General features: G+C 39.7%; 1 protein-coding gene across 3 annotated transcripts in view; it reads left to right on the top strand.

The window, feature by feature from the left end:
- The window catches only part of IL22RA2 (interleukin 22 receptor subunit alpha 2), a 30,016-nt gene extending 18,391 nt beyond the window's left edge, over nt 1-11,625 (top strand). The window contains exons 4-6 of one of the 3 annotated variants that reach the window (XM_003255774.3): nt 203-381; nt 7,570-7,739; nt 9,672-10,489. In XM_003255774.3, the coding sequence (XP_003255822.1) occupies nt 203-381; nt 7,570-7,739; nt 9,672-9,821 (499 nt within the window). In that variant the 3' untranslated portion in view covers nt 9,822-10,489. Of the gene's footprint in view, nt 1-202; nt 382-7,569; nt 7,740-9,671 lie in introns of all 3 variants that reach the window. The other 2 variants (XM_003255775.3, XM_003255776.3) reach the window with 2 other exon arrangements.
- Nucleotides 11,626-15,777: the final 4,152 nt, after the last annotated feature.

Raw genomic sequence — 15,777 nt, 5'->3', positions numbered from 1 at the left:
CAGGTATTCAGTTATAGCAACAGAAAATGGACTGAGATAGTTAATAAGAAGGAATTTTTTTAAAAGATTCTGAAGAGTAGCCATAAGCTATCATGGTGGTGTTGCTACTAGAATCAGGTATTAAGAATTATTAGTCTGAAAATACTGAAGACTCCTTGAGTGGAGAAAAGAAACTCAGATCTTTGCCTTTTCCCTGCTACAGATATGGACAGAGACAATGGAAAAATAAAGAAGACTGTTGGGGTACTCAAGAACTTTTTTGTGACCTTACCAGTGAAACCTCAGACATACAGGAACCTTATTACGGGAGGGTGAGGGCAGCCTCGGCTGGGAGCTACTCAGAATGGAGCATGACACCGCGGTTCACTCCCTGGTGGGAAAGTGAGTTCCATGGAGTTTCTTTGCCCTTGTTCTTCCTGCTTTTGGACAGCCCTCCCGGAGCACAGCTAGTGACCAGGCCTTGTGCTTTGCTGAGGTCTCTACATCATTATCTCATCTGGTCTAACTCTCAGAACAGCTCTAGGATATAGCTTTTATTACCCTAATTTTCTAGCCCAGAACATCAAGATGTAGAGGCTTTAGTCATTGCTCCAATCTCATGACCTGTATTATCCAAGTCAGGGTTCAAATTTGCTACATCTGACTGCAGAGCCTCCACTCCATCAATTTGTTACCTTTTGTGTGTGTGTGTGTGTGTGTGTGTGTGTGTCTCTCTCTCTCTCTCTGTGTGTGTGTGTGAGACAGGGTCTCGCTTTTTCACCCAGGCTGGAGTGCAGTGTGTGTGTGTCTCTCTCTCTCTCTCTCTCTGTGTGTGTGTGTGTGTGTGTGTGTGTGTGTGTGTGTGTGACAGGGTCTTGCTTTTTCACCCAGGCTGGAGTGCAGTGGCACGATCTTGGCTCACTGCAACCTCTGCCTCCCGGGTTCAAGTGATTCTCCAGCCTCAGCCTCCCGAGTAGCTAGGATTACAAGTGTTTGCCACCACCCCTGGCTAATTTTTGTATTTTTAGTAGAGATGGGGTTTCACCATGTTGGCCAGGCTGGTCTCAAACTCCTGACCTCAGGTGATCCGCCCCCCTTGGCCTCCCAAAGTGCTGGGATTATGGGTGTGAGCCACCATGCCCAGCCCCCAAAAAAGTATTTTTAGACAGCAGAATTTTTCATAGTGCCCTAATCCTTCCCCAAACATGAGGGTTAAGTTCATGAAAATACTCATTAGAGGAATTTTCTGTTGAGGAAATTAAGACTTTTAGTCACCTCCCCAAAAAGGCAGCCCAAAAGTGCTTTCTCAGTATCCATCCTGAATGATATTTATTCCTCTTTTAGTTTAGTCACAATCATAGAATAATACAATCTAAGATATAGGTGATAAAATTAACCATTACCAACAGACATTGGATAAAATAGTAGAGAAAAGAAACAGAGAGAGAGAGAGAGAGAGAGAAGGGGTTTAATGTATAAAGATGTGCATAAATAGGACAAGAAAGAAAATAAAGATATTTACCACAATCCTCATAATTGCAACTAGTCATGAAGCTGTAGTTAATATTTATGACTTCTTCCTTCATTATAAACTCAACGTTCACTTTCTTTTCAGCCAGCACTTCAGCTCTTTGTCCATGAGGAGTTTGAGTCCTTTTGGTGTTTCCTGTCTCAGCTCAACCTAACCTTACATTAATTTTTAATCACTGAATAGAGAAGCTCTAAGAGGCACACCAGAGGCTACCAAGAATTCTTCCACCTGACCCCATTGTATTTATAACTGTGTTATGCCTTGAAAATCAGAATGAATCACCCTAGACAATATAAGAACCTCATTTTCTTTTTGTTAGTTAAATGGCACGAGGTGCTCCAAATGGTCAGGAGAGAGCCTCGACTTCCAATTTTTGCAAACCATTTTTGTTATAAACCAGAAGAATTCAAGGCCAAGCATATGGGAAACAAAAACACGTCATGAGTTGTTCACTACAGGTAACAGTCGGAGTTGCCCCTCTCACTTCTACTTCTTATATCCTAGACCAGTGAATTCTGTCTATGGAAGAAATAGCACCATATATTGGCCCTAGGCTTAGTGAAGCATTTACCAATTGGAGCATTTACCAATTCATATGCCAATTCACAAGACGTCTCTCAAACTGAGTTTTCAATTCTCCATTTCACCTTCCTATAAAGTCATGGATTTCTGAGTGACAAATATATGATATATATTTGTCCTATGGGTCTTGAGACCTTGCTTCACTCCTTTCACATTAACTTAAGTTCTTTGTCATAAGCAATGTATTGTGGAGTACTATGCTCATGAATAAGGCATTGACTACATCTATGGGTGTATGTGTGGTCCCAGGGGTGGTGAGAGGTCTGCTAATAAAAGCATTGAAGCAGTAAATAAAAATCTATAAACAAAATCTGTAACCAGAATCTATACCCAGCAATAAAGAAAAACTATAACCAATGTCTCTTGCTCCCTCCCTTTTGGAAGGGAACAAAAATAAACCTACCTGCAACGAGATGGAAGATGAGAGCCCCTGGAATATGGCACTATACTAGGGGTTCAACATTGATCTTCCTTACTGGAAAGTTGGACACTCTGCAGGTCAGACCAACTTTGGTAAGAGGAGATCCATATTGTTAAGTCCATATATAGCCTCCATCATGCAACTATTTTGTTCAAGAGCCCATAGAGCAACTATAGGACACTGGGGAAATAGATGGTCACTGCATCCACTTAGATTATTTTAAACAGCCTTATTGAGATATAATTCACACAGCTTATATTTTAAGCATATAGCATACAGTTTAATGGTTTTTACTATATTCACAAATATGTACAACCATCACTCACAGCCAATTTTAGAACATTTTTATCACCTCAAAAAGCAACTCCATACCCTTTGGCTATCACCTTCCAGTCTCGCCATTCCCTTAGCCCTCAGCCCTGGCAACTACTAATCTTTCTGTCTCTATAGAGTTCCCTGTTCTAGATAGACTCATATAATACATGATTTTTTTGACTGGCTTCTTTCACTTAACATGTTTTCAAAGTTCATTCAGATTGTAGTATGTATCAGTACTTCATTCCTTTTTGTGGCCAAATAATAATACCTTATATGGATATACCACATATTATTTATTCCTCAGTTGATAGACATTTGGGTAGTCTCCACTTTTTGGCTATTATGAATAATGCTGCTATAAACAGTCATGTAAAAATTTTTGTGTGGGAGTTTTTTTGTTTTTTTTCTTTTTTTTTTTTTTTTTGAGAGACAGGATCCTGCTCTGTCACCTAGGCTGGAGTGCAGTGGCACAATCATAGCTCACTTCAGTCTTGAACCCCTGGGTTCCAGCAATCCTTCCACCTCAGCCTCCCAGGTAGAAAGGACTATCAGGCCTACGCCACCACACAGAGCTGGGCATACCTTTTTATTTCTCTGCAATATATACATAGGAGTGGAATTGCTGGGTCTCATAGTAACTCTATGTTTAATCATTTGAGGAAATGCCAGACTACTTTCAAAGCATCTGCACTGTTTTACATTCCCATCAGCAATATATGAGAGTTTTGATTTTTCCACATTTTTACCAATCTTTTTTGACTATAGCCATCCTAATGGTATAAAATGGCATCTCATGTGGTTTTTATTTGCATTTACCTGCTAATTAATGATGTTGAGCTTCTGTTTTATGCTTATTGGCTATTTTGTACCTTCCTTGGAGAATTGTCCATTGAGATCCTTTGCCCATTTAAAAAATTTAATCATATCTTTTTATTTTTGAGTTGTAAGAGTTCTTTATATATTCTGCATACCAATGCCTTATCAGATATATGATTCTCAGCTAGCTCCTCCCATTCTGTGGGTTGTCTTTTTACTTTCTTGATGGTATCACTTGATACCAAGTTTTAAACTTGGATGAAATCCAATTTATCTATTTCTTCTTTTGTTGTTTGTGCTTTTGGTGTCATATCTAAGAATCCTTTGCCAAATCCAAAATCATGAAGATTTACCCTATATTTTCTTCCAAGAGTTTTATAGTTTTATCTCTTACAGTTCAGTCTGATTCATTTTGAGTTAATTTTTGTATATGGTGAGAGGTAAGGGTCGAATATTATTCTTTGGCATATGACTATCCAGTTGTCCCAGCACCATTTGTTGAATATTATCCCATTGAGAGTTCTTGGCACACTTGCTGAAAATCAATAGACTATAGAAGTGTGGTTTATTTCCAGACTTTCAATTCTATTCTATTGATCTATACATTTATCATTGTGCCCATACCACACTATTTTGATTATTGTTGCTTTGTAGTAAGCTTTGAAATTGGGAAGGGTGAGCCCTCCTCTTTATTCATCCTTTTCAAGATTGTTTTGACTATTATGGGTTCATTGCAATTATCTAACCACCTAGATTTTTTAAGACCACTTTTCAGTATGAGCCTTTTGCTTTGCATTCATATGGCCACAGAAATTTCACATTCTGTATCTTAGTACTTAGGGATCCATCCATACACCTCTTCTAACTGGTGCAAGGTCCAATTAGATCCAGATTAATTGGATAATGTCCAAAATGCTAGATGCATTTTCCCCCAACTCTCTAATTAGCAGGTGGGTGGAATAGAGTTGAGCAAACTAATTCATGGTAACTCTCACGTTGTTTCTTGGATACATTGAAATTCAAGGCCAATACACTCAACAAGCAATTCTCTAGTTGAGGAAAAGGAGATTTCATGACTAAACTGATGAACACCAGTGAAGGGAATTCACAGATCAGTTTGATTATTATATTCAAGCCTAGAAATAGGGTCACATTCAAATTTACTTATCAAACAAAGCTTCCTTTAGTCTAAGCCATTAGGCCAGTCAGGTAAGAATAGCCAAAGACATTGACTGACACAGCTTTAGCTCAATTCTATTTAAATTGGGATAGTGTTGAGTAAAGAAGGGTTTGTGTGTTTTCTGTATGACCATTCTCCCTAAAAAAAAAAAAAATCAGAAAAGAAAAGAAAAAAGCTTTAGGCTGATCCTTTAAAAAGCCATTTTATTTCAGGGCCTCTTAGTAGAAGAATAAGAAACCTAGTCTATAGCTACTACTCTTGTTGACGCAATAGCGAGAGGAATCACCCACTCATCTGCCTCCTCACCCCCAGGTTTGCGCTCTCCCACCACAGCTCCTAAGAACTTCTGAAGAACGTATTTCAAAAAACATGTTTCTAGGTGCTCAGGACAGCATGTTCGTGGCATCTGTGATACAGACTAATGAGCCAGCTGCATGCATTGGCTCCTCTGACACCTGTTTTTGAGCAGCAGGATGTTATCTTAGATTAATAAGTTCTGATTTATAGTGTCTATCTAGAGACAAAGCAAGATTTTAAAAATAAAATAAAACAAAATAAACTTTCTTCAGTTAAAAGCAGCATTTGATAGTGAGATTTCAGTATTGTTTGACCCTAGAATTGCTTGGATTAAAAATAGATGTGAAGGCCAGGTGTGTTGGCTCCATGCCTGTAATCCCAGCACTTTGGGAGGCCAAGGTAGGAGGATCACTTGAGGCAAAGAATAGAGCATTCCAAGCAAGGGAACAGCATTTGCAAAGGCCCTCTGGCATAGCAAATGCAAGGGACTGAAAGACAACCGGTATATTGAAGAAGAGCATGCAGGAAGGAGTCCGTAATGAGGTGGGACTGGAAAGGTAGGCAGGTACAAGAATTTTTTAAGGAGTTGTGACTTCCTCCAGAAAAATGTAATTTTACTCAGGAGCCAGTGTATAGTGATCAGGCTTGTGTATAGAAAAGATCATTTTCACTATATTTGGGGGAACAGGTTGGATGCAGATAAGTGAAGTAGCAGGTTACTAATAATAGTCTACAGGAGACACAATTTGGCTTATGAAAAGGACTAGAGAAAATTTATTCCTGGAGGGACATTTAGTAAGAAAAATTGGCAGGACCAGGTGATAGATTGGATATAATGGTGAAGAGAACACGTCAAAGATGACCTGTAAGTTTCTTGCATGCGTAATTAGATGAATCGCTGAGATGTTTTTGATGGGGTTTGATGAAAAAGACCAGTTTGGTGGGATGCAAGGTAATACAGATTATGAGTTTGGTTTTGAATATGTTAAGATGTTTTTAAGAGATCCAAGGGACATATCTCTTCAGATCCAAGACTCAAAGTAAAGTCTTTTTTAGAGACAAAAATTTGTGAGTCATTTCATGCATACAGTACAGTGGGCATTGATAGGATTGCCTAGGGAGAGAGTAGTGGGTGAGAGGCAGTTTTGAGTAAGACCAGATATTGCGGGCCTCTCACCCAAAGATGCCTGAGTAAGAAAAATCTTAAAAGGAGACTGAGAAGGAATAGCCAAAGAGGTAGGAGGAAATCTGTGGCTGATATGTTCATGAATAGTGTGGGAAGGTAATATTTCAAGGAGAGAGCTGTTAAAGAGTAAAGTGCTATGAGGTCAAATAATCTTGACTTGGTCTTGTAACACAATCACAATCCAGTGAATGGGTCAAGAAATTTGCAACTGATTGCAGAACTGATTTTGCAATCAGTTGCAAAATCTAGCATCACAGATCATAAGCCAGGAGCCCTGTGATGTCCGCAGCTGGCTCACTGATAGGACAATGCCTGAAATATGTGCCTGAATACAAAAGGGACATGTGTATTTAAAGTTAATTATCACATTATTCCAATATAGTTGGAAAGTGCTTTAAAAACTTATGGTTCCAAATTAAATAGCCTGGGAGTAGGAAACTCTCTTCTTCTAAAACACTTAGAAATTCTGGACAAAATAAAACACATTCTCCAAACTCCACAGAGGGGCAAAAATGAAAATAAAGGGAATCCTTGGGGTCCAAAACAAAGTAAACGGAAATCAAAGGGGAACCAGAGGACCAACACAGTGACTGCCCCAGCTGCCCTGAGGGCATTTGCTGGATGTGGTAACTAGACCCTGAGTGGTAACAGCCACTCCCAGGACAAAAGACAAGGTTTTAGGCCAGCACAAGGCAGGGAGTTAGAACTAATACCCCCACAAAAATCTTAGAACCTCCAAGGGCTACACTGTCAATAAAAAGTCAGACTAGCCTGGGTGTGGTGGCATGCACCTGTAATCTCAGCTACTTAGGAAGCTGAAGGAGAATCACTTGAGTACATGAGTTCGAGCCCAGCCTGGGCAACATAATGAGATCCTGTCTCAAAAAAAACCCAAAACCAAACAACCAAACAAACAAACAAAAGGCGGACTAAGAAAAGCCCTTCCAATAAACAGAGGAAAGTAATTTGTACGTTTCCATCTTTATTCTGCTAAGAATCTAATACCCCCTACGTTTATAAAGGTTTGAGATTCAAATACATATGCAATTTTCTTTTTTATTTTTGTTTTTGTTTTTTGACATGGGTCTCACTATGCCACACAGGTTGTAGTGAAGTGGCATGATCATAGCTCACTGCAGTCTCGGCCTCCCTGGGCTCAGGTGATCCTCTCACCATGCTGATTTGTCATTATAAGTAATGTGTCTGTACATAATACATTCCTTTGATGATTTGTCAAATTTTTATGTTTTTTTCTCCAGCAAAAATAGACCCTCCAGTCATGAATATAACCCAAGTCAATGGATCTTTGTTGGTAATTCTCCATGCTCCAAATTTACCATATAGATACCAAAAGGAAAAAAATATATCTATAGAAGATTACTATGAACTAGTATACCGAGTTTTTATAATTAACAATTCACTAGAAAAGGTAAGTTCAGATGAATAGATATATTTAGAGTTTTTTTCTTTTGTTTATTTAACCAATATTTTGGTCATATGAGATGTCCTCTTCTGCTACTCTGCCTCTTCTTATTTTTCCTTATCTTTAATTCCTTCTTACTCTCAGCCAGCATTGATCCACGGTTGGTGGTGGCATCACCATCAGAATGTGTGTGTGTGCCCTTTCCATCCTTCAGTTTGTCTCCACAGTCTTCCCTGCATATCTAAAGACTGGTATTAACAGTATTTAGTTCCATGTGACTGCCACAAATATTCATTTTTATGGGCTTTGCACACCTTATTTATTTATTTATTTATTTATTTTATTTATTTATTTTTAGACCAGGTGTCACTCTGTCACCCAGGCTGGAGTACAGTGGTGATCATAGCTCACTGTATCCTCTAACTTCTGGGCTTAAGTGGTCCTCCTGCTTCAGCCTCCTGTGTAGCTGGGACTACAAGTATGCACCATCATACCCAGCTTTTTTTTTTTTTTTTTTGTAGAGGCAAAGTCTCACTATGTTGCCCAGGCTGGTCTCAGACTCCTGGCCCCAACCAATCCTCCTGCCTTGGCCTCCCAAAGTGCTGGGATTGCAGGCATGAGCCACCATGCCCAGCCTCACACTTTATTTTAAAATAGCTTTTGAATCACATGATTATTTTTGTGCCAGTTTTGCTGCGATTTTTTTTTTTTTTTTTGAGACAGGGTCTGGCTCTGTCACCCAGGCTGGAGTGCAGCAGTGCGATCACAGCTCATGGCAGCCTTGACATCCTGGGCTCAAATTATCCTCCCACCTCAGCCTCCCAAGTAGCTGGGACTATAGGTGCGTGCCACCATGCCCAGCTATGTTTTTTTGTACTTTTGGTACGGACAGGCTCTGGCCATGTTGCCCAGGCTAGTCCTAAACTCCTGGGCTCAACTGATCAGCCTGCCTTGGCCTCCCAAACTGCTGGCATTACAAACATGAGCCACCATGCCCGGCCTTGCCATAGTATTCTAATCCACCATCAGTGCTTCTGTCTGGATTTGGTGGCTAATTGAATTTGTTCCTTTTTTGGTGTCATCTAAGATGAAGGGTTTTTGTTGTAAGGAGCAGAAACCGTAGTCCAACTTGTTTAGAAACAAAAGAGGAGGGGAGGGATTACTAGGAGATAGGAAAGCAATCTCAGCGACAGAGGCAGGGCGTGGAGTGCCAGCAGGCTTACTGGTGACTGGGAAGGGAAACGGAAGTGAGTTCTGAGGGATCCTCCTCTGTCTCTCGGACTTTCTGTCTCTCTGTGGCCACAGTTGCATGCCTGCAGTTATCTCTGCTCATCTCGCTGCACATCATTCTCGCTGCACACTTCAAATTCTTAAAAAGAAGGCCAGGTGGGGTGGTTCACGCCTGTAATCCCAGCACTTTGGGAGGCTGATGCAGGCAAATCATTTGAGGTCAGGAGTTCAAGATCTGCCTGGCCAACATGGTGAAACTCCATCTCTACTGAAAATACAAAAATTAGCCAGGCGTGGTGGTGTGCGCCCGCAATCCCAGCTACTCAGGAGGCTGAGACACGAGAATCCCTTGAACCTGAGAGGCAGAGGTTGCAGTGAGCCGAGATAGTGACACTGCACTCCAGGCTGGACGACGGAGTGAAACTGTGTCTCAAAAAACAAACAAAATTCTTAAAAAGAAGACTCTGACCACGGGGTCAACCAGCCAACAGCCCTCAAGGAGAAGTCAAGTTGCACCTACACATCCACTTGCCTTGTCCCTTTACCAGGCTATGGCCTAGGACTCTAGAAAAGAAGGGTATGTCTGGGAAGAAACCCCACAACCCATCTACTGCTGTGACCACGTACAACTTGCTAATTTAAACAAAAATGCAGCTGTGACTTAATGGCAGCCATTTACCAACTGATTTTTTTCTCTCTTGTGTGTAGGAGCAAAAGGTTTATGAAGGGGTGCACAGAATGGTTGAAATTGAAGCTCTAATACCACACTCCAGCTACTGTGTAGTGGCTGAAATATATCAGCCCATGTTAGACAGAAGAAGTCAGAGAAGTGAAGAGAGATGTGTGGAAATTCCGTGACTTGTGGAATTTGGCACTCAGCAATGTGGAAATTCTAAAGCTCCCTGAGAATGGGATGACTCCTGTTTGTAGGATCTTATTTAAAATTGTTTTTGTATTTTCTTAAAGCAATATTCACTGTTACACCTTGGGGACTTCCTTGTTTATCCATTCTTTCATCCTTTATGTTTCATTTGTAAACTATATTTGAACAACATTCCCCCTGAAAAATGGAAATGTAAAGACGAGGCAGAGAATAAAGTGTTCTAAGAAATTCAGAACTTTATTTCTGAATGTAACATCCCTAATAACAACCTTCATTCTTCTAAGACAGCAAAATAAAAATTTAACAACCAAGGAATAGTATTTAAGAAAATGTTGAAATAATTTTTTTAAAATAGCATTACAGACTGAGGCAGTCCTGAAGCAATCGCTTTTCACTCTCTTATTGAGCCAATTAAATTGACATTGCTTTGACAATTTAAAATTTCTATATGGATGAATATTTTTCATACATTTCTATTTTATATGAATATACTTTTTATATATTTATTATTATTAAATATTTCTACTTAATGAATCAAAATTTTGTTTTAAGTTCTACTTTATGTAAATAAGAACAGGTTTGGGGGAAAAAATCTTATGATTTCTGGATTGATATCTGAATTAAAACTATCAACAACAAGGAAGTCTACTCTATACAATTGTCCCTCATTTAAAAGATGTATTAAGGTTTTCTTTTCTATGTTTCTTTTTGTTTTGTTTCGTTTTTAATCCTGTCTTAGAAGAATTTATTTTTATTTTCAAAATTGAATGTAATTTTTTTAGTGACAAAGAAGAAAAGAAACCTCATTACTCAACCCTTCTGGCCAAGAGTGTCTTGCTTGTGGCGCCTTCCTCATCTCTCTATAGGAGGATCCCGTGAATGATGGTTTATTGGGAACTGCTGGGGTCCGTGCAGAGAACTCAGCTTGAAGCTGGAAGCACACAGTGGGTAGCAGGAGAAGGACTGGTGTTGGTGGGTGCCTACAGAGACTATAGAGCTAGACAAAGCCCTCCAAACTGACCCCTCCTGCCCACTGCCTCTGCTGAGTAGAAATCTGGTGACCTAAGGTTCAGTGTGGTCAACAGAAAGCTGCCTTATTCACTTGAGGCTAAGTCTTTATATATGTTTAAGGTTGTCTTTCTAGTCAGGAGATACATATCAGAGAACATTTGTACAATTCCCCATGAAAATTGCTCCAAAGTATGATAACAATATAGTCGGTGCTTCTAGTTATATGCAAGTACTCAGTGATAAATGGATTAAAAAATATTCAGAAATGTATTGGGGGGTGGAGGAGAATAAGAGGCAGAGCAAGAGCTAGAGAATTGGTTTCCTTGCTTCCCTGTATGCTCAGAAAACATTGATTTGAGCATAGATGCAGAGACTGAAAAAAAAATTTACTTTGATCTCTGTTTTTGAATTCTTATTATTTATATTTTGCTTACTACCTTTTTTGCCTTTTGTCCTTTTGTGGGGAGGGCGATGAATTAAGAGTAGTGGGGTGGGTGGGGAGTAAGTAAAATTTCAAATAGCATTTTAGTGAATGCAATTCAGTAGTCCTGAAGCCTGACTTAATAAAACAAAATTCATTTATGCTTGTTTCATGAAAGTTATTAAATAGCATCAAGTTTTGTTTGTATATTGTTTGCCTTGCTCTGGTTTTGCTTTTGTGCTTAGGCAAGTGCAAAATACTCTGTGAAAATCATAATTGTCATCTTCTTCATGGTGTTAGGGATATATTGTCACATGATTTCAATAAATCCTTTAATTTTTTGCTTTGCATTTTGGAATATTTGTTATTTGAGCTTTTAAAAGAAGAATACAATGTTTAAGTCTGCCAGATGACATTCCAGTTAAACATCTTAGGCCCACACGAAGTTCCAGCCAGGAAAGAGCAAACAGTGTTGAGCCCGACTGAGCTTGCCCCGTGATCAAATGCAATCCCAGTCTTACAGCTGCTCAGGCCAAAAGCGTTGAGGTTATCTTTGTCTCCCCCCTTTTTTTCACATCATATATATTCAATGCACCAATAAATTATATTGCTCTACCTCCAAAATACAACACTTCTCAGAACTACCTATTCCAGGCGGCCATCATTTCTCCTCTGGATGGTCACTATGGCTACCTCACTGGTGTCCCCGCTCTGCTTGCCTCCCTCCAGTTTTGTCTTAACAGGGTGGCCAGCATGAGCCTTGGAACATAAATCAGATCATGTCACTTTCCTGCTCTAAAACCGCCAATGGCTTCCCATCTCATAAGGGTAAAAACCAAAGTCTTTATAATGGCCTCCAAGGCGCTGTATGATCTGTTTCCTTTCCTTATAATCTCACAGGCCTCACTCCGTAATTCTCACCTTGCTCACTCTTCTCCAGCACACAGACCCCTTGCTTGCCCTCAAATACAAATTCCCTAGGCTTCTGGGCCTTTGCACCTGTTATTTGCTGGAAGGATGTACCCCCAGGTTTCCATAGATTCACTTCCTCACCTCTGTCAGATCTTTGCTGGAAGACTGCCTTATCAGTGAGGCTAACTTCACTATTCCATTTAAAGTTGCAACCTACCCTCTGCAATGATCTATACCACTCAGTTTCCTTCCCAGCACTTAAATCACCTGACATGCTATAGTTTACTTGTTGACCTTGTTTATTGTTTATCTTCCTCCTCTTCCACTAGAATGTAAAGGCAGGTTTCTGGTTCTTTTTCCACAGCCATATCTTCATTATCTATAACAGAACTTGGTACCTAGTAGACAATTAGTATTTGTTGGATAAATTAATGAAGCAAGAGTAGAAGCACTGAGAGCATGAGAGGGGTGGGTCAGGAGATCAGGAGGGAGGCTTTTCTTGTAATTTCTTACAACTTGTTGCCTCATCTTCCTCCATGGGTAAGTGTGGGAAAGTGGGCCATTTTTTACCAGAATACAGACACCAAGATGTGTGGAGACCAGATCTCATGCAGTCCTGGTGCCACAGCAGAGAGCTATTCTAGAATCATCATTCTTCCTCCAACTAAGTGTCACTTCCTAGGTATTGTTTCTTCTCCCTGGCTGGTGGTCAAGTCCAGAAGTTCTGTCCCAGATTTTCTTCAAAAGGAGAGAGGGAGTAAAATTGGGTATGGAAAAAAGACATACTCATATTGACAAAAAGAATTTTAGATTCTTCTCTAAAAAGGCTGTGGCAAGTAGATAAAACCATGAAAAACCAGGATGCCCTATGTGATTGTTAATATTGAGTGTCAACTTGACTGGATTGACGGATGCAAAGTATTATTCCTGGATGTGTCTACGAGGGTGTTGCCAATAGAGATTAATATTTGAGTCAGTGACTGGGAGAGGCAGACCCACCCTCAATCTCGGTGGGCACCATCTGAGCAGTTGCCAGCGCAGCTGGAGTAAAGCAGGTAGAAGAAGATGGAAAGAACAGACCTGCCGAGTCTTCTGGCCTCCACCTTTCTCCCGTGCTGGATGCTTCCTGCCCTCAAACATCAGACTCCAAGTTCTTCTGCTCTTGGATTCCTGGACTTACATCAGTGGCTTGCCGGGCTCTCAGGCCTTCAGCCACAGACTGAAGGCTGAACTGTCACTTTTGAGGTTTTGAGACTCGCCTCTAGTCCCAGCTACTTGGGAGGCTGAGGCAGGAGAATTGCTGGAATCCGGGAGGCGGAGGCTGCAATGAGCCAAGGTCACGCCACTGCACTCCAGCCTAGTGACAGAGCAAGACTCTGTCTCAAAAAAAAAAAAATCTATTTGTCCAGCATAAATGGAGGTACATATGGATGCTCCTCAACTTATAATGAGGTTACATCCTGATGAATCCATCGTAAGTCAAAAAATCTTAAGTCGAACCATATTAAGTTGGAGGCCATCTGTACTCACTAGAAAGAGCTCTGAAGTCTACACAATTACTGGCAAACATTCACTCATTGGTAAGTTCCATATCTAATTAGCTTTTTTAAAAAAATTGTATTGTGTATATTTAAGGTATAAAATGTGATGTTATAAGATGCATGTGTGTAGTAAAATGGTTACTATAGTGGAACAACTTATTAATCTTCTCAGTTACCATTTGATATAGTTTTTCCCCTCCAAACCTCATGTTGAAATGTGATCCCCAGTGCTGGAGGTGAGGCTTGGTGGGAGGTGTTTAGGTCCTGGGGGTAGACCTTTCATGAATGGCTTGGTGTCCTCTTTGCAGTAATGAATGGGTTCTTGCTCTATTTGTTCACATGAAAGCTGGTTCTTAAACATCCTGGGACCTCACCCCTTGCTCTCTTGCTCCCACCTTCATCATGCGACACACCTGCTTCCCTTCACCTTCCACCATGATTGAAAGCTTCCTGAAGGCTTCACCAGAAGCAGAAGCTGCACAGTTTGTGGAACCATGAGCCTCTTGTACAGTTTGTAGAACGGTGAGCCAAATCAATCTTTTTTCTTTATAAATTACCTAACCTCAGGTATTCCTTTATAACAATGCAAAATGAGCTAATATACCATGTTTCCCCTTGTGGCAAACAGCTATAATCTACTTAGTTTAGAAAAAATCCTGTATATAACACTATTATTAATTTTAATCCACATGTTGTTGTACATCACATTTTTTGACTTGTTTATTCTGCATATTTGGTACTTTGTAACCTTTTACCTAGATCTCCCCATTCTCCCCTCCCAGACTCCAGCACTGGTAACCCTGTTTCATTCTCTCTATATATTTGATCTTTTGGGGAGAATGCCACATATAAGTGAAATTATACATATTTTTCTTTTTGTCTCTGGCTTATTTCTCCTAGTATAATGTCCTCCAGGTCAATCCCTGTTGTGGAAAATAGCAAGATTTCCTCATTTTCCTCTTTTTAAAGGCTGAATAATATTCCATTGTATGTTTATACCATAGTTTATCCATTGAAGGACATCTAGGTTGCTTCCATATCTTGGCTATTGTGAATAATGCTGCAGCTAACATAGGAGTACAGATATATTCATGAGGTAATGATTTTATTTCCTTTGGGTATATACCCAGAAGATTAATTGCATGTAGTAGTTCTATTTTTAATTTCTTTAGGAGCCTCCATATTATTTTACATAATGGCTGCATCAGTCTCCATTCCCACATGCACAAGGCTTCCTTTTTCCCTCTCATTAACATTGTTATCTTTTATCTTTTGATAACAGCTATCCTAACAGGTGAGAGGTGGTATCTCATAGTGGTTTTAATTTCATTTCTCTGATAATTAGTAATGTTGGACACCTTTTCAACTAATACTTCCAATGTATCTGCTGTCCATTCTTATGTCATTTTAGATAAATGTCTATTCAAGTTATTTGTCCATTTTTCACTGGGTTATATGTTTTCTTGTTATTGATTTGTATGAGTTCTTTATAAATCTTCAATATAAACTTATTTGATATAAAGTGTGCAAAATTTGTTTTTCACAATCTGTAGGTTGTCTTTTCATTCTGTTGATTGTCTCATTTATTGGGCAGGAGCTTTTTAGTTTAATGTAGACCCATTTATTTATTTTTGCTGTTGTAGCCTGAGCTACTTGGAGAGGCTGAGGCAGGAGAATGGCGTGAACCTGGGAGGCGGAGCTTGCAGTGAGCTGAGATTGCACCACTGCACTCCAGCCTGGGCAACAGAGCGAGACTCTGTCTCAAAAAAAAAAAAAAAAAAAAAAAGAAATCATTACCAAGGCCACTGTAAAGGAGTTTTTCCTCTAAGTTTTTTTCCTAAGAGTTTTTTGCTTTAAGGTCTAGTGTTTAGGCCTTTTATCCATTTTGAGTTGTTTTGTGTATGGGATAAGAGTCCAATTTTATTCTTTTGCATATGGAAATCCAGTTTTCCCAGCACCACTTATTGAAGAGGCTATCCTTTCCTCCATTGTTTCTTTTTCATGTCCTTGCCAAAAATTAGTTGACCATGTATGTTTGGATTTATT

The sequence above is a fragment of the Nomascus leucogenys genome, chromosome 3, assembly GCF_006542625.1.
Source record: "Nomascus leucogenys isolate Asia chromosome 3, Asia_NLE_v1, whole genome shotgun sequence".
Lineage (NCBI taxonomy): Eukaryota > Metazoa > Chordata > Mammalia > Primates > Hylobatidae > Nomascus > Nomascus leucogenys.
Note: the sequence above shows the minus strand (reverse complement) of the source record. Positions and strands in the feature narration are given on the sequence as shown.